The 19575-nt window shown below is 43.4% G+C and overlaps 2 protein-coding genes across 2 annotated transcripts in view; both read right to left on the bottom strand.

The window, feature by feature from the left end:
• Positions 1-2107: 2107 nt before the first annotated feature.
• On the bottom strand, positions 2108-17809 carry cpe (carboxypeptidase E). The gene is made up of 9 exons (XM_030352659.1): positions 17397-17809; positions 10706-10902; positions 10041-10208; positions 7033-7150; positions 5853-6035; positions 5255-5394; positions 4692-4791; positions 3568-3686; positions 2108-3057 (listed from the first exon to the last, which is right to left on the bottom strand). Exons 1-9 carry the CDS (start codon positions 17635-17637, stop codon positions 2959-2961), a joined length of 1365 nt encoding a protein of 454 aa, XP_030208519.1. The 5' UTR covers positions 17638-17809; the 3' UTR covers positions 2108-2958.
• Positions 17810-18836: 1027 nt separating this feature from the next.
• The window catches only part of msmo1 (methylsterol monooxygenase 1), a 6316-nt gene continuing 5577 nt past the window's right edge, over positions 18837-19575 (bottom strand). The window contains exon 6 of the mRNA XM_030352660.1: positions 18837-19575. This exon is cut by the window's right edge and continues 17 nt beyond it. Within this exon, the coding sequence (XP_030208520.1) occupies positions 19400-19575 (176 nt within the window). The 3' untranslated portion in view covers positions 18837-19399.

Here is a 19575-nt window from a genome sequence, read left to right as displayed (position 1 = left end):
TGGCTCTCCCTGTGCTCCCCTGTTAACATTCCCAAGCCAGTGGCCTTCTTGAACCTTAAATGCTAAGCAAAGTAAGTGGTTTCATGAGTGTAATACAATCTTTTGACATACACAGACACACACACACACACACACACACACACACACACACACACACACACACACACACACACACACACACACACACACACACACACACACACACACACACACACACACACACACACACACACACACAAAAGGCTTTCTTTGTAAAAGGTGTCCCTGTTCAGCTGTGAGAAGACGAGGAGAAAACAAGCTGTGAATTTAAAAGTAATCCATTAGCTTAATGCCGAATATTTCCGAAGCCCCCTAAAGCAGAACTATAGTAGGCCTACTCATCCTCTAAGCTGATGATGAAAACAGTATTATTCAGCAGACTGCCCTACTCGCCTCTATTTCTGAGTTCTCTTTACTAATTGTCAGCTGATCAACACACTACTGCCCCCTAGAGGCCACAGAGGGCGACAGGTAGAGAAAGACGCACTATAATCGTCTAAGTATTACTTTTTCTGTTTATCATTATGTTTAAGGATCACATATGATCCTTTCTTACGAATGAAAAATAACCCTCAATCCTTAACCAGGAACGCATAGGCTACATGTGAAGGACCTTCATTTTTTACAGACTGTCAACATAACCAATAGTTAAAATGCAGCTATGGGGTTATTTTAAAAACGCAAAATATTGTCTTATTATGCATGATAGTTTACAAAAATGTGTGAACAATGCCATTTGGCAATTTAAATTACCCTGGACTCCTTGTTTGGGGCCTGTTTAATCCGTTTAGTGTCTCCTGTTCAACTATTCCTGGGTTATGGAGCAGAGTGATCGATGGCATCGATGAGGTTATGCTAATAGAAGATGCTAATAGGGCCAGTATGAGTAATAGGCCAGGGAACCATTGATCTGCAGAGTTAGCAGCTAATGATAAAACAGCTGATTCAACCGCATAGTTGGGGTAAAAGTGCCACTCTTGCTGTCTGTGTATTTGTGTCTGGAAAAATGTAGTTATATTATAGATTTTGTACCTTTTTCTGTGCAAACTTTAATTAACAATCATTTACAGCGAGGCCCGGAGATAATTGTCTCCGACGGAATGGCGAGACACTGGCTGAAATTTTGAGTTTACCTTTGTCATACCAACTTGAAAAAGTCTTTCTAAAGGCTTCAGAGAGATAGAGAGAATTTTGTCTTAAGAAGACAATGTTTTTATAGACTGTTTAGTCTAATATCCATGCAACATAATTTAATTGGCTAAGCACAATGCTTTATATTGGTTCAACAAATTCCATGACTTTAGTGTGAGTGTTAAATAATCACGCTGGCGTTATGTTCATTTCAAATGTAACTGAAGTTTTCAGTTTACACAATATATAAAGCTGTCGCCAGTCGAACTGATAAGTGCCTTTCCTAATTGTGGCCTCATTTAAAAAGTGTGGCCAAACGCATGCAACTGCAGCCGAGTACTCCGATTGGCATGAGGCGTGTTCGTAATGATGCATGAAGGATGGGTTCATTATAAAATATACTTCAAAGCGCTGGTGGACAGCATAAAGACGGGTTTTTATTGGTTATCTTAAATATTTCCTCTTTTACATTTCTAACTGTTTATATACCTATACATTCATCAAAATCCTCTGTGCTTATCCATATTGTCCATATCCCGAGAACCCTCAGTCCAGATCATTTGTGGTGTCGACTCCCCAACATTATTCAATAATCCCCTATGTGTCTACAGTTTTCCTTGTACAGTGCAAAACAAAGGAGTCGTTTTGGAGGGAAGTTTTGCCACTAAGCAGGTTCATTATAGCTGATAGGCCTTCTTTTGGTAATTATTCAAGCTTAAAAAAACAAACATGTAGATATACCTAATCCATAAATACAGTGTATATATATATATATATATATATATATATATATATATATATATATATATATATATATATATATATATATATATATATATATCATGTTACCACTTAAATCAAAGCTGTTTTGCATTCAATGAAAAATAACAAACACACACAATCCTCGACACCAAGCAGGTACATGACAATTAAGCTCTTCGTTTGTTAACAGTGATTTTATAATGAGTTGTAACCTCACTGACAATCTCAGTACCAGAGCTTAACATTTCCTTTACAAATCACTGGAGTACACAGGTATAAGAGCAAGATTATGAGGAAGAAAGAGAGATTCTTATGGTTCTGATTATTTTGGAATTGGGTATTGGTATTTGTGCTTGTGCAGGCGTGTGTGTGTGCATTTGCTCGTGTTTTCTCTTTTTGTGTGTGCCTGGCCATGTGTGTGTGTGTGTGTGGGCGTGTAATGCTTGGAATAATGAAACCTTTAGGAAAAAACATCAATTATTGGACAGCGGTGGTTGAGCCAACTCTGTCTGTTACATCCATACTTATATTAGTCCCCAGCAAAATAAAGAGTGAAGGGTGTTGTTGGGAACACCTTGAGAACACATCATGTACCATGAATCACACAATTAATTAACAATGTACTCGCCCGCACAAAGCCCCCCCTTCAGGAAACTTCCTCCCATGTCCGTCAGTGTTTGAATGCTTGTGTTTTCCTGTTTACCGGTTCTTGTTTGCGTGTGTCACTGTGTGTGCTGGAGCGCGTGTCTGTGGAGTAACACGCTTGTGCATGAACTTATGCGTGCGTGCGTGTAAGTGTGCGTGTGCGTGTCGGTAGGACATCCGTCGGATCTACGGCGAGAGTGTGCGAGGCAAAGTTTTTACGACGAAACAATTATAAATTCAACCAAAACATAACGATTTGAAAAGAGAACGGAATGAACCAAAACGATCCAAGACAATATTTTCTTTACAGTGGGGGGGCACATGTAATGTTTTAAATATATCACATTGATTTATGAATGGTCCCAGATCTGGTTGTGGTGTTTAGAAGTTCAGCGTCTCGGACATCATCTTCCACCAGTCCATCAGCTCCTCCTTCTCCTCCTCCTTCCTCTCCACCAGGGACTCAAGCTCAAAGTCCACCTGGAAGAGAGGGACAGGGGGGGAGAGAGGGAGGTAGAGAGATACATGGAGGGACAGAGGGAGGGACAGAGAGAGAGAGAGAGAGAGAGAGAGAGAGAGAGAGAGAGAGAGAGAGAGAGAGAGAGAGAGAGAGAGAGAGAGAGAGAGAGAGAGAGAGAGAGAGAGAGAGAGAGAGAGAGAGAGAGAGAGAGAGAGAGAAAGGAAATTTGATGAAGACATAAAATGGTTGACCTCAATCCTAGACAGGAAATTTAGCATTTCAATACTATTGATTAGCTTTTGGTTTTTTTAATGGATTGGTAAAATATACATATTATTGTATCTCGATAAAGTTCTTTGGCACATATTTCATTGCTCTTATGGTTGTCGTTTTATCCAATGGTTTCCAAAGGCACTTTGGTCGGCACCTTTTATTTTTAAATCATGGGAGCGGTTCCAGATGAATAATCGGGGTTCACTGTCCCCTTAATGTACCTCAGCAAATTGTTGCTGCATATGTCTGAGTCTTACCCTGGTGGCTGGGCTGAAGGCGACGGCCACCTTCTTGATGACGGTCAGGTAGCCTGGAGCAGAGGCTGCTACCTTGTAGTTCCCGGGGGCCAGCAGACGCCAGTAGTCTCCGTCGTTAGCTGGGAATCACACGCCACACCGTCAGCAGAGCATTCAGAAACAGTAAGGCTCCATACGACTACCATGGGTCAACAACTAGATTTAGTTTAAAGCATTGCGTCCATGCAATCTGGACAGTGGTTAGAATGGAAAGGTTTGTGTTGGATGGTCTCATTATAAGGTGTTGTATTCTCAACTGAAATGTTATGCGTGGGAACCACAATGTCTGCAGTCTACCTGAAGGCCTCCAAGCTCTCTGTCTGCTTCTTAATGATATATCTGAATTCACTAGATAGCTATAATAAATAGGTTTGCCTCTATTGTAAGACTTTGGATATCCACTAGATGGCACTAAAACCTCTAGCAATTGTATCATTGTAAGCATATAGTGTATACTTTATTTGCCACTGTGACTGTGATTGAGTGTGACAATTACCAAATAAATCATACCTTTGTCATACCAACCTGAAAAAGTCTTTCTAAAGGCTTTAGAGAGATGGAGAGAATTTTGTCTTAAGAAGACAATGCTTTTATAGACTGTTTAGTCTAATATCCATGCAACATAATTTAATTGGCTAAGCACAATGCTTTATATTGGTTCAACAAATTCCATGACTTTAGTGTGAGTGTTGAATAATCACGCTGGCGTTATGTTCCTTTCAAATGTAACTGAGGTTTCAGTTTACACAATATATAAAGCTGTCGCCAGTCGAACTGATAAGTGCCTTTCCTAATTGTGGCCTCATTTAAAAAGTGTGGCCAAACGCATGCAACTGCAGCAGAGTTCTCCGATTGGCATGAGGCGTGTTCGTACTGATGCATGAAGGATGGGTTCATTATAATAAAATATACTTCAAAGCGCTGGTGGACAGCATAAAGACAGGTTTTTATTGGTTATCTTAAATATTTCCTCTTTCACATTTCAAACTGTTTATATACATTCATCAAAATCCTCTGTGCCACTGTGATTCCCCTATCTACCTTGACCCTGGTAGTAGAGGCGGTCCAATAGGAGAGGGGTTTACCTGTGGTGAGGTCATGGTTAATGCCTTCCACGGAGATGGAGGCGTTGGAAATGGGGTTACCCTGGAGGTCCCGCACGAAGCCCTTTACTCCGCGGTGCACCTGCACGCACACGCACACGCACACGCACACACACACACACACACACACACACACACACACACACACACACACACACACACATACGCACACACACACATACACACACAAACACAGTCAAAATGACGAAAAAACGGTGGATCTGACCAGTTATAGTTAAAACGCCTTAAGGCCTAAGGCCTGTCAGTCGAAACTTTTTCCTTTTTAAATCCTCCCTCAGGGTAAAACGTCTTGGATGTTACATCGTCCTGCAGGTTCCCAGTGGTTTGATTATTATATCCCGTTTTATGTTCGGGAAAAGATAAGTGTTCCATATTTCCCTAATTTCTCTCGTTGTATCGGTGTGCCCTCTTATGGACAATGTGCAAATATAGATATTCAAATATGGTTAACATTTTTGGCCCACTCTGTCAGCTGTAATATATATGTACAAATACTCATATATGTTGTAGTTGAAATGAGCTACCTGTTCAATATAGCTGACCAGCGAGTTGCGGTTCTGTTCCCAGTAGGTCTTGAGCGCGTCCTCGCTGGGGAACTTATCACAGCTGAGCTCTAGAGTGATCTCAAAGCAGTTGCTGCTCAGGTAGTTGAAATCCTGCATGCCTGGAGCAAGAGCAACACAGAACCATGAAGGGTCAGTCGGTGGCACAGGATGACGAGATGAGTACAACATAGTCAGGAAGACCAATCTACTTCTGTGAAAGACAGGCGTTTGAGAACCACATGTCTCTCTCATGTCTCTCCCTCTTATATGCTGATTTTTGTTAAACTGACTCGCGCCATAAATAATTGATGGGGCATTTTTAAAGTTAAACATCATTGAATAGGTTTCGAACTACAGAAGAGCTTCTTTATATCCATGGTTTGCATATTAGGACCATTTGCCTCAGGATTTGTAGCTCAATCAGGGTCACTAAAGGTTTGCATTATAAAATGGAATCCCGGGCGGCTCCAACCAACCCTTGGCTCCACCCACCCATTGGCTCCTCCCACCCCTTGGCTCCGCCCACCACTTGGCTCCTCCCACCCCTTGGCTCCGCCCACCCCTTGGCTCCACCTACCCCCAGGAACGCTGTACCAGGCCCCGCCGTTTGTGATGCCGTCGGTGAAGCTGGTGTCGTCGTCGGTCTTGCGGCAGGGTGCGCGGTGGGGGTCCGACATGACCGGGTTGTACATAGAGTAGGCCCGGGCCAGGGACTTGAACACCACATCGTCAGGGCTGGCACTGTACTCATGGGCGGAGTCTTAAAGGGTGGGGGGGGGGGCAGAGCAGGCAGATGGATAAGGAGACGGCATTGTCTGAATTGATCAGTATGGGTGGAAGTTACACAACACACTAGCTTCTGTTGAAGCTGGGAATACAACACAAGCACAACAACGACATGTGTTTCTGTTGGTTCATAAGCGGTGGAAAGCCTATTACAGGGAGTGTTCTCTCTACTTCCAGGATACATCGAGGGGAGGGAAAACAGGGAGCCAAACCAATTTATATGGAGGGATATTGAGTGGTAGACCACATGACTGTATCCATGTGTGTGGGTGTGGGTGTGCATGAGCATGTGAGCATATGTGCGCCTGAGTGTGTGAGCATATGTGCGCCTGTGCAAACAAGTGAGTGTGTTTTTTGTGTGTTTTTTGTGAGAGAGAGAGAGAGAGAGAGAGAGAGAACGGGACAGAGAGTGTTTTTGTGTCTGTGTGTGTGTGTTTGTGTCCGTGTTTGTGTGTGTGTGTGTGTGCATGTGGTTGTGTGTGTGAGAGAGCATAATTGTGTGTGTGTGCTTTTGTGCATGTGCTTGCAAGTGTGTATGTTTGTGTGTGTGTGTGTGTGTGTGTGTGTGTGTGTGTGTGTGTGTGTGTGTGTGTGTGTGTGTGTGTTTCTGTGTGAGAGAGCATAATTGTGTGTGTGTGTGTGTGTGCTTGTGTGCATGTGCTTGCAAGTTTTTTTGTGTGTGTGTGTGTGTGTGTGTGTGTGTGTGTGTGTGTGTATGTGTGTGTGTGTGTGTGTATGTGTGTGTGTGTGTGTGTGTGTGTGTGTGTGTGCATGTGGTTGTGTGTGTGAGAGAGCATAATTGTGTGTGTGTGCTTGTGTGCATGTGCTTGCAAGTGTGTGTGTGTGTATGTGTGTGTTTGTGTGTGTGTGTGTTTGTGTGTGTTTTTATTTGTGTCGATGTGTCTGTGTGTGTGTGTGTGTGTGTGCAGGAGTGTCCTTGCGTTCATGTGCATGTGTGAGTGTGTGGTTACCGGTGCGGGTCTCGTCGTAGGGGTAGTTGGCCACCACGTCTCCCCCATGCAGGTTAGCTGACAGAACGAAGGGGATGTCCATGATCCAGTGGATCACCGCCTTGGTCTCTGGAGCCAGCTGGAGGGTGAGCCTTAAGTTAGACAGCAAGCTATGGACGTTTTTCACAGACGATGATTCACACTGTGTGAATTCTAAAACTTAGATCCACGGGGCTAATTCACGAAACACAGACACGCATCTCTAAGTTTTGTCTTGTAAAAATGTATATATCCACGCACACTTTAAAAACATAATTTTAGGAGTTAACTTTTCTATGTATGCATTTGTGGATCTCGTTGAGCTTTGTCCAATGTACCAGTACCCCTGCTGCTGTGTAAAATAAAAGGTCCGCTCAATGTGAATAGCATAGGTATATCGTGATACATATCAAAGGAAGTAAGTTGTAACCCACAGAAGGAAGTTCACGTTGCGTGAACCAGAATCAGTCAATACGCATTCCTAGATCTTGAAGGCTTTTGTGCATTGTAAACAACAGCTAAAATGTAAATGCATTTTATTTAAGATTTTAAATAAAATGCTGCTAGCAAAGTGAGAGCAGTGTAATATGTGAGAACCTATTGTCTTCCCAACTATTACTATATACAGTATATGATGGTAATTTATGTGGTTTACGCCCTCTAGAGGTTGAATAATAACTTCCATAGTCCTGGGCCATCATATAAACCATTGTCCTGGGCCATCTTATTAAAATTTGTCCTGGGCCATCATGTGAAAGTTTTTCCTGGGTCATAATATAAATGTTTGCCTTGGTAGTAGCTGCTGTAATAACTAGTCGATATCATAGAATATATGTTTTAATTTGAAAGATCTAACCTCCCATTCAAACGAGTTTCATGCAGATCCCTTGGTTGTCATGGTTGACTCCGGCACTCCACCCTCACTCTAAAGGAGGATTAGGATTTGGCTATCCAAACATTTTTATCTTCCTTCCCTTTTCCTAATGTGAGCATTGCTAACACGTTTGCCGTTCATTTGAGGCCAAAAGAAAGCTAATTGGTTGAGGGTTATCATATTCATCTGTACAGAGGTTCAGCCATTACTGCAGAGACACTTCATTGTGCAAGTAGTCTGTTATTGCATGTTATTCTACTTCATTTAAGAATGCTCGATTCTGATTGGCTGGGAGGGGTGCATTAATCCGGCATATTGCCCGCTGATTTGTCGGTTCTACTTGCTGCTGACTGAGCACAGTAGATCAATACGCCGCTTGTATCGTTTTCTATCACATACATTTCAAACATGAGGTCCGTTGTAAAAATAAACCAAGGAGTGCATGTTTGATCGATCGTCATTAAAGCTGACTTGATACGAATGTAACAACTACGTTGTTAAACTAGTGATCAGTTGCAACCTTGTGTGGTTGCTATAGAAACGCGTTACCTACAGTTGAGCTAACGTTATTCACCGTAGTTCTAAAGGGAACTACTTTTCGAGGGAGATGAACTTAAACAGAGCATACATTTAATAAGCATGCAATACGAATAAGAAAAAGGCTAATTATTAAAGTATATGAATTGTTTTATTATGTTGGCCGGCGCGAAGTAGAATAAACGGAATAATCACCTCAAGGCAGGGCAATAAACAGTTTGATATGCCCGGCCTCTCGGTGATTATTCCTTACTTATACAACGGGGGGCCAAAAATCCAGCGATCTGATTGGTTCCTAACTGTTGTATAATGAGCGTATACATAACTGCTATGACGCCCGATCATTTTATGAAAGTTTCCATATCACTCCGCGCCTGGAAGTAGAAACAGTTACAAAGTAAAACATATGTTGGATGATGGAGAGGGCGTAAATGTTGTTACTCCGGGAGTGAGCAAGGCGATGGAGAGACTAACGAAAGCTTAGGCACACGGTGAGTGAACTGCTCCATAGGATAAATTGCCGGCGAACCGCTCTAGCCGAGCCTTCTCTCGGAGGGACCCTGAAGTGTGTTGCATAGCGACCGTCGTGCATTTTGAAGGCAGCCAGGAGAGACTACCTTTTTGTATTCTTTAATAAAACGGCTACTTTGACTTTCTTGGTTTCTTTTTAAATGTAGTGTGTCTATGACTTTCGTTTTGCCATAATAGTAACCGAAGCAATAGATCACTTCAGTTAGTTGTATGTGCTCATTATACCACTGTGAAGGGGGTCGCCGGCCCTCCGCTGCGCGTCGGGGCCGGACAACGCCCCTTAACAGTGGTACAATGAGCACATACCACAGCCTGTCGTGATCTATTGCTTAAATATAATATACAGCAGAGACTGCTACACACCAGTGGTGTCTTCTTATCATCGCCTACCATTGGACAATGCTCTTTTTGCACATCTAGATGGTGCACGATACAGCAATTTTAAATAAGTTATTGATAATGATAGTTAGGCATCGTTTTTTTCGGCCGATAAAATCATTGGGGGCTTAACACAAAAGAGAGTAGAAAGTTCTGAAATTGAGTCTGGATATATTTTTACAATTGTGACAATTTATGTGAATCAACTCCTGTGGGTTACAAATAATAAAGTCTTCCAATAAAATGGTCCATTACAAGCCAGCTAGAGCTGAGCCCTACTTAAGTTATACAAGCCAGCTAGAGCTGAGCCCTACTTAAGTTATACAAGCCAGCTAGAGCTGAGCCCTACTTAAGTTATACAAGCCAGCTACAGTGGTGCAGCACTTAAGTAAGTCAACAAGCCAGCTACAGTGGAGCCTTACTTAGGTTTGTCATCAAGCACATAATTGACTTTTACAAGCTAGCTAAGAAAAACATATGGTGGTAGCCTGAAGACTTCACACATCTATGTAATTTTGTGTTTTTTTTGTGCATGCATGTGTATGTCGATGTGTATGTGCTTGCATGTGTCTGTTTGTTAACGTTATGTGATTCATGAATGTGAATAAGCATGTGTTGGTGTCTGTGCATGCATGTGTGTGTGTGTGTGTGTATGTGTGTTGGCATCCACCTTGGTGTTCTCGTCCACAGCCTTCTTCATGTTCTGCAGCAGATGGTTGTTGGCTCCGCCCTCCCTCTCGTTGATGTAGATGATGCGGTCCAGGTCGGGGAAGTTACGGTTCAGGTCCACGCCCTGGGCGTTGCTGCGGCCTACAAACCAGTCCCTGATCTCTCCGGACTGAGGCGGAGCAGGAGAGAGAGAGCGGGCGATATAGGGAACAAGGTGAGGAGAGAGGAGAGGAGAGGAGAGGAGAAGGAGGGGGGAGAGGAGAGGAGGAGGAAAGAGTGAGGGAGAGAGAGGGGAGGGAGGGAGAGGAGGGAAGGGGAGTCGAGGTGTAGTGAGGAGAGGAGAGAGTGAGAGAGAGGAGAGGAAAGGAGAGGAGGGGATGGGTGGCAATTGGAGGAGAGGTGAGGAAAGAGAAGAGGTGTGAAGGGGAAGAGGAGGAGAGGGGACGGCCTCATGTTTAGTGGAGACGTGCATAAATGAATTGATAGTAATACAAGCTTGTAAACGTTGACACATCTTTCTTGCAGATAGTATTCCAAGATTGCAAACGTAATGCGATGACCTTGCTATACACAAGTCTAGAAATTAAGCGGGGGGGGGTGAGGGAAATCTCATCCTCAGCTACGACGGTGTAACAAACACACACGGAGATCCCGTCTGGAGCGTACCTGCGAGGCGGCCTTCTCAAAGCCGTCAGGGTTCATGGAGGGCATGAGGTGGATGCGCGTGTTGTGGACCAGGTCGATGATGGTCTCGTTGTCCTGCTGGTACTGGTTGCACAGGTACTGGGCCAGGTAGATGATCAGCTCCCTGCCCACTGCCTCGTTGCCGTGCATGTTGCCGATGTACTTGAACTCAGGCTCACCTGGGATAAGAGAGAGGGAGAGAGGAGGGAATATTGTTATTTTTAAAGATAAAACTTAAATGCAAAAGTGGTGCATTTGTTAGATAAAAATAATGAAGTATAATGAGAGGCAGGGGGAAGTCAACAATGAGGTGCACCAAGCAGAGACAACGTATGCATGAAATCTGTTTTGAATGCAACTAATGATAATAACATTTTATACTGTGCCTTTCTCACACTGAGTGAGGCCTTTTAAAGACAAACAAATAACAGACAAAATAAATGTACAGACAATTACCATATGAAAACATACGTACACCGTTTTCAGACAAGGCAGTGGGCCTAGTAGTGTTTAGTAAAAACATGTTTTTGAACAAGCTTTGTTAAAAAAATGACACAATAAATATCAATAAGCTAACGCCAGCTTCTCCTGGATAAACACCTCGAACTCATAAAAAGACTGCTGTGTCATTGAAAACAATTCAAGGTCAGTGACGGTGGAGTGTGGTTATCCACGTAATCCAGAGGGCATAGACACACAGAAACACAAAGACACAAACACATACACTCATTCTTACCACACGTCACTCACTGCTCCTTAACACCATGACTCAATGACTACAGGCTGAATCAATACGTGAGTGCTGAACCTTGACTTTTACAGGATTTACACATCAGTCATTTCGGTATAGCTCAAGAGAAATGGGGTGACAAAGGGCACCAGTCAGAAAGCAAAAGTAGAGCCTGGTTTTGCTCTATCCTCAGTACTTGCCATTTGCTTTTCATCATTGCGTTCTATGCCTGAGACACAGGTAGCTAGTGAAAGTGCCCTGGGGGCTAAAATAACATGGGAGGGGGTTTATAAGCCCCCCCAAGGATCCATTTAGCCCCATCTATCTCAAGAATATCCAGGGCACCGTCCTGATTCCGTCAGACACTAAGTAACGGTAAACAAAGTGGACACGCTATGCAGGCAAACCAGGCTCTTCTTAATGAAACGCACTCTCCCCATATGTCGCACATGGTAATTAGCTGCTGTTTTCTTTCATTTCAACCCCCTCAACACACGCACATGCAAATACACATACACAGACACACACAAACATGCACACAGATATAAGCAAAATGCTCATCGACATATAACTGTGTTTGAATCTAAGCAAGGAATGAATCAATTAATAAATAGGAGGTGAGAGTGTGAATGTGTTTATATTGAAGACTTGTTTTTGCTTTGAGTACGCTTTTCTGTATATTTTATATTAGAATGTACGTCTACCCGTACTTGCCACTGTAGCATGTTTACTAGTGTGGTTACAACTTTGTGTATGTTTGCAATTCATTCCTTAAACTCTTTGATCTATCTGTGAAGAAAGCACAACCCTGATGAGGGTGATTAAAACACACACACACACACACACACACACACACACACACGCACACGCACACGCACACACACACACACACACACACACACACACACACACACACACAATAACAAACCACAGAACCCAACTGCAGCTTTATATAGGGCGCTTTACGATGTGTGCTCCGGTCCATACAATGTAGTATGTCACGCAAACACACATCACACACCACCACACATCTGGAAGTGATTTAATGTTAAATGCTAGATTGTGGTCCCTTTCTCTGTTGCTACTAATGAGGCTAAGACTAAGATCAACCCTCACTGTTCTGAAGTCCATGAATAGCTTTAGCAGGCGGAGTGGGGACCCCGATGTTTGTCAGGGCCCTCAAACACTTACACATGTACTCACACACCCTCCCTTTTGCACATACGTTAATAATGTGTGAGTGCACGCAAACACACACACACACACACACACACATGCAAACAAACAGATGCACATAAACACAAGCACACACATATGTGCACTAGACACATACCGTGCAGATTCATCAGGCAAACATATATATACCTTAGTTGCACACCGCATACAAGCCTGCACAAATACACACCAGCGCGCACACACACACACACACACACACACACACACTGGCTTTGAAGTAGCTTACTGAGCAAGTGACTTGTGATTCTAAAGTATTGTGCAGATGTTAGGCACCAGGAGAGCTCTCTGGTAGTCCTGAGTCCAGCATGTTTTATCTGCTTGTGGCCTCCTCCCTGCCTGGTTTCACCCTCATTCAGCAGATGGTAGAGATGGAGGATGACTAGTGGGCACACCACAACCTCACACAAATGTTTAACATATGCAGTAAGTAAAAGGCTTTGGTGTGTGTCTGTGCGTGTGTTTGTGCAGTGTGTATTGCCGGTCACTTTGAGTAAGGCAGAAAATAGTTTTGTATATGTTATTTGTGCATGCACACAACTCTAACCCTTATTCCAAAAATAATCAGCAAATACAAAAAGTTTTTTTGTCGACTGAAATTATACTTTTTTAAGGTAACATCAGTGTGGCTAGAGCTATTCAGCAAGACAGCTCCATCATCTTCTCTTGTTGAACTTATCTGTAGCCCTCATCTCATGATGTGGCCCTTTCCAGTATTTAACACCAAACATGTCATGAACACAGACGGATGACGTCAAAAGACAGAATAATGCGATAAAAGATAAAGGAAGATTTAAAAGCCAGATAAAATCCCAATCTCATCTGTTTACATTACCGTGCCTGTGACGTGTTCAGAGCCCTGAGTGTTCCTGTCATGACGTTGAGCGCATTCATTCACGGCTAATTGGTCAAACCTTTGTCCTCCCATCAATAGGGTTTCCTAGGTGACGCTGCCCACATGCTGCCCCACTGCAGCCTGTGACGGTCCCAGGTGTTTAAGGAGACAGATGAACACAGGACCCATGTAAACAACTCTTACGCTGTCCTCCTCTCGCTCACTTTCTCTCCCTCGCTCTTTTCTTTCACGTAACTGAAACAACCATCTGTAGGAACACATGGACCTGCTCTAATCAGACACCTTTGTGCATGATGCATGACCGTTATCAAATTAGGCCTTCTGGTTATGAGAACACCAAAGGCCACATAAAAACACATTCTTTATTCCTTTTGTGCTGTAGTTCAAACGAAAAGGTAGGTGGCCTTGTACACATCTATATTTATGTGCATATTCATGCATTCAGAGTGACACATGTCAATGAGGGTTGTACCCTTTAGATAAGCAAAAGGTCAGAGAGAAAGGAATGCGTTCCACGGTTTTCAAAATGGTGGATGACGAAGGACGTGAAATGATCATGGAGATTGGCTGAACGTATGCCGAATAACATAAGACTTCAAGTGTACCATTGAAAGTGAATGAGCAATAACAAAACAGAAGCAAATATGTGAAAGTGGGGTTGGTGGAGAGAAGGAGTGAAATAGTACAATGAGTCCCAGATGAGAGGCGCGAGGAGGTGGGGTGCGGAGAGAGTATGTGGGGGGAGGTGGAGAACGCAGGAGTTTGATGTATAATAAATGACCCCCGACTGGCTCCTCTCGTAACGTTCTATTTCTCTCTACTGCCCCTGACAATCTTCCTTCAAGTTTCTCCTTCATCAACCCTCCCCTCTCTCTGTCATCTTTTCTCTCTCTTCTCTTTCCTTCTTACTTGTTTCCAGCTACTCACTCATTTGTGTTTGCTTTCATTTATTTCAGTTAAAGAAGTATTCTGTTATTTTGTATTATTTACACTTTGAGAATACAAACCATGTTTTTGAACAGTGAAAACCCCTTTGTTATGAATCCACCATATGTAGCATAAACTGATAGAATCGACCATTTTGAGAGGACTCAAGAGGGTTGTGGGACTGTAAAATCCTAAATCAACATAAATATCCTGTAACCTATGATATGGCTCCCCCTTGATTACTAATTATTGTGTTAGAAAAAAACAAAAACCAACATCATAACTTCCCTTCCAATGTACCTAGGCTTCCAAAATGGTGGAGGTCATTGTGAGTTGGCGTCACGATGTACAAGCGCTATTACTGTGTCTGGCTTTGTCTGACTGGCTATGAAGGGCAGGATTGGCCGGATTGGCCTTCTCTCTCTCTCTCTCTCTCTCTCTCTCTCTCTCTCTCTCTCTCTCTCTCTCTCTCTCTCTCTCTCTCTCTCTCTCTCTCTCTCTCTCTCTCTCTCTCTCTCTCTCTCTCTCTCTCTCTCTCGCGCGCTTTTGTGTACATAACAGAACGGAAACCTTGCAAGAACAGATGAAATGTAAGATTAAAAAAAAGGTTACGAAACCACCAACATTTCACATTTAGTTCCCCTATTTTATCTGCATAAAGCGAATAGTGGAAACCCATATTGGCACCACACTACCAGTTGGTTGTCGGCTGATGCTGCGAATCCTTGGGTTATAGAGGAAAACAAACAGTCTTGATTGAAGAGCAAACAAGGCAAGGCTCGTGGCTGGTGATTTGCGTGGTGTGCACAGTGAAGCCAGGCGTCTCCCCCGTGGTCCCGGGGAGTGTCTGATTCCGTGGGGCGGGTGGGCGGGCGGGGGGACAGATGGCTGCTGCATACTGACAGATGCAACGGGCTCAGGATGCCCCAGCCTCCCCGCGCAGGCTGGCCAACCACAAGCGGACATTCAGCTCACTGCGCTAAGCCGATCTGTTACCCCCGGCAACCGCTTATTTTGGATCCACCTCCAAAAGTGTCCGCACCTATTAAGCGGGTCACGTAAAACATTTTTTTTATATGATCATTTAAAAATAAGCTGACATCTTTAGCGCAGAGAGTGCCATGACTGGACAGTGTTTTCATTCATGATTTTTTTAGGCTTTTCCTTTTTAATCCTGCTCTTTTTCCTCCCTTCCCATACAGTGTTGGTCTATGGTCTGCTCGCCACTGCCCCGGTTCTCCTCTCTAACAACTCCTACTGTTCTTCATCCTCCTGCCGTTTTTCAAAGGAGCGAGTGATGGAGGTGAGGGATGGAGGGGAGGGGGGCTGGTGGAGCATTTATCGGGTGGGAGGGGGTGTTGCCCGTGGCAAAGGAGCTGAGGCCGTTTGGAAAGTCATCTGGTAGTAATAAGAGTTCCACGGCACTACCGTGACTCATGGCCGTGCACACACACCCGTGCGCCGGCCAAGCAGTCTATTACAGGCTTGTTTAGCATGAACACACGCAACCCGTGCCAGCTGTAATGACACTGCTCTCTCTCACACACACACACACACACACACACACACACACACACACACACACACACACACACACACACACACACACACACACACACACACACACACACACATACAAACAAACACACAGACAAAATGCCGGGGCACATGCGCAAAAAAATTAGACCAAATAATTAGTAAATCTGTTATCTAGGCGTTTCAAATGTCTGATTTAGAGATTGACGCAGTGAGTCACTTTCCTTCCTTCTGATAGACGAAGTTTGTTAGGAAAGGACTTCAATTCAGAATTTTTGTTCTTATGAATGTTCTACATTTATCTTAAATTATTTTCCGTGGTTCAATAAAATAACTAAAGTAATAAATCTAATATTAGATTTGTATGAAATCATTAAATCTAAAAATGGCAAGATAATCTTTTTCTAGAAGCTTTAATCGTATTTACATCATAATACATGACTAGCACATCGGATGTAAAAAAAATCTCCTCTCACGCCTTAATATCCCTTAAAAATCCCTAATTAAATAACAGTTTGTATAGATGCATGGATAATTTCAATTGCTGCTTTTGCTGTAAGAATCCCCATATATTTTAAAACATGGAGGGCTTACAAAACCTCTAAATATGCTGTCCCCACCCCTAGTTATATTGTCTGCCTGTGTTGATACGCCTTTCAGATTCCATCTTTACTTGCAAATGTCCTTGGTACCTCAGAACAAAGTCTCGGCATATCCTCAACAAACAGACAGCTCAATGACCTATGCTGTCAAATAGGACCAAAACATCCATTATAACCTGTTGGTGGCTGGAAGATTGCGACCCAATGTATAATGTATCATACTTATGCTGAAGATGACAGGATAACCTGTTTGGGCACGACGGGGAAAAAACGCATTCACCCCGCACAACTCATTAAAAAATATATTCAGCTTGACCTTTTTTAACAGGCCTACATTATTGGTGATGGCAGGCCGTCTTGGAAGACAGACTTTTACAAAAAAAAAAAATTCAGTGGAGTTTTTTTTTGCAGCAGGTTCCATTTGGCTCGAGGGCGTGTGCTCAGCATCACGATACCATATGATCATACCGAGATGCTTATCATCCAGCAAAATGGCGGCTTTCCTAAAATTATTCACAAAAAAAAAGCTCTGAGGCACTAACTGTCTAAAACAACGGCTTGTTCTTATTCATTCAAACCAATATCGACACCTTTTCTCTGGTGTCATTAGACAACGCATTGGTAACTGTAGTTGAAATCCCCCACAGCCTATATTTGACTGTAGTCCTACCTGGTGTTAATTCATGATTCAAAATATTAATGAAAATGTATGGGTTTGACCTAGACGAGATTTGATAGATAAATAAAGACAGGCCTAAACATTGGGCTAGGGTGATGCGTAAAACTGACCAGGCTCGTGCACCCCGGGGTTGTCAGATATCTCCAGCACCAGCAGCTCGCGGCCCTCGAAGCTCTCCCCGATGGTGTAGATGCGCGTGATGGACGGGCATTGGAGCCACACCGACACCAAGGCTTTGCCCAGCTCCTCATAACGGTGATACTCGTAGGAAATCTCCTGGTCGTCGGCGCCACGAACCACGGCCAACGCAGCCAAAGTCCCAAACAAAACTAACGAGGCGAATTGTTTCATCTTGCTCCGTCAAATCGTTTTTTTTTGCACTGTAAGCGAGGTGATCGCGACTGGTTCCCAAGCCTTATCTCTTTTCCGCAGCACTCGCTTAGGATATAAATATCTCAGCGTCTACCTCGCTCGCTCTAGTGTCGTCTCTCTCTCTCTCTCTCTCTCTCTCTCTCTCTCTCTCTCTCTCTCTCTCTCTCTCTCTCTCTCTCTCTCTCTCTCTCTCTCTCTCTCTCTCTCTCTCTCCCTCTCCCTCTCTCTCTCCCTCTCTCTCTCTCTCTCTCTCTCTCCCTCTCTCTCTCCCTCTCCCTCTCCCTCTCGCTCTCGCTCTCGCTCTCTCGCTCTCCCTCTCTCGCTCTCTGTCTCTCTTTCCGTGATGCCTTTGTCGTACCTGAGCGCACGCGCCTCCCGCCCTCTCGTCTACTTGGGATTCGTCGTGCGTCGGATGCTCGGGTTGGAGGAGAGCTGCTTCAGGGGCGCGGCCACGGCTCAGGCAGGATCAAGATGCTGCTCGTGCAGAGTGCAACGCATTACGTCCGTTTCGTGTTAGTATGTATGTACTGTATGTTCACCGGGATTCCACATATGTAGGCCAATATACATTAACGTAAAGTCTTACAAAAAAGGGGGGAAATATATATATTCCAAATAAAAAATAGAAACAGGCAAACAATTATTTTTGTTATAAAGGCCTGAACACCTTTCAAAAAAAGCCTCCACTTCTCACACCTACCGTTGGTATTCATCGGCCACGCGCTTATTATATTTTATAAATTATAATATGCCATGGTAGAGCAGGGTGTAGACAGAAATTAGACAATTGTTTTCAAAGCGACTTCCAAATGAGGCACACACAACAATCAAAATAATTCAATCTAAACTGGTAGCTAGTTGCAAGAATAATAATTTAGTAGCTAAATCGGATGCAAGGTTAATATAGATTTGATTTCTTTATTTTATTATCAATGGTAGTCAAGTCATATTTACAGCTCAGAAATCCAGTTCATCGTTCTTCAGCAACAAAGTGCACAAGCCAGTGTTCAAAAACCTCACCCCTCTCTTCTGAGATCATATATGATCTCAGAAGAGAGGGTGAGGTTTTTGAAGGATTCGACAGATGAGATCGTACAAGAGCTAGGTAGACCAAATATACACATCATACATATATCATTTCGATTTTTTCAAATGATACAGCAAACCAAATCAATAAAAACAGTCAATGCTTGTTGTATTTTATTAAAGTGAGATAGGTGTAGCATCAATCTTTTGAGTGAGAAAAAGGCACAGAGACCCAGCTACATGTCGTCAACACAGCCAGACTCAGCAGAAGAATAGCACTTGATCTGCATTTAAACCTGCACTATGTACATTTTCCCTGTAGCAGCCTCTAGTGGCCTTGAGTGGTAGCTCTGCTTCTCAGCTCCTCTGAAAATGTTGCCTTTTCTGAATGAAGTCAGAAAAGTCAAGTAATTTACTAAGTAAAGCAATGCAAATTATTGATTGCTTTAATTATTTATTCTGCCAGCATGTCTTCCAGCCAGGTAACCCCAGAATGTTTTTACATCACCTTATTAAAACCCCAAACCCAAACATCACGATTTAGAGAAAAATTCCCTGGATGGATTGACAGGTGTATGGAAAGTTCTAGTTCAGGTATTTTTGAATGGAGTAAAAACCTCCAGTAGAGAAGTTACAAAGTGCAGATTTAAACCAGCGCTAAATCGCGTTCCATGTGTGTCACTTCAGGGTCTCCTGAACACTGGGTTCAGGGGGTCTACTGTCCCTTCTTGATGTCGTCCTGTCTCAGCATGTGCTTGTTGAACTGGCTGTCAGTCTTCAGCAGCTTGTCCCACCAGGTGAAGGTGGAGGCGTAGTTCCCCACAAAGTTCATGTGGTGGAAGTCATGGAAGCGCGTGCCGGCGTAGAACGGGATCAGGTGGAGTGGGTTCA

The sequence above is a fragment of the Gadus morhua genome, chromosome 3 (genome assembly GCF_902167405.1).
Source record: "Gadus morhua chromosome 3, gadMor3.0, whole genome shotgun sequence".
In the NCBI taxonomy this organism is placed as follows: Eukaryota; Metazoa; Chordata; class Actinopteri; order Gadiformes; family Gadidae; genus Gadus; species Gadus morhua.
This window is presented reverse-complemented; position numbering and strand designations above follow the sequence as displayed.

Excerpts from the sequence above, each read along its gene's own strand:
- cpe (XM_030352659.1), bottom strand. The coding sequence starts at position 17,637 with ATGAAACAATTCGCCTCGTTAGTTTTGTTTGGGACTTTGGCTGCGTTG. Across the intron at positions 10,209-10,705 it reads TTGAGAAGGCCGCCTCGCAG|TCCGGAGAGATCAGGGACTG; the intron begins GTACGCTCCAGA and ends GCTCCGCCTCAG. Across the intron at positions 3,687-4,691 it reads TAACCATGACCTCACCACAG|CTAACGACGGAGACTACTGG; the intron begins GTAAACCCCTCT and ends TGTGATTCCCAG.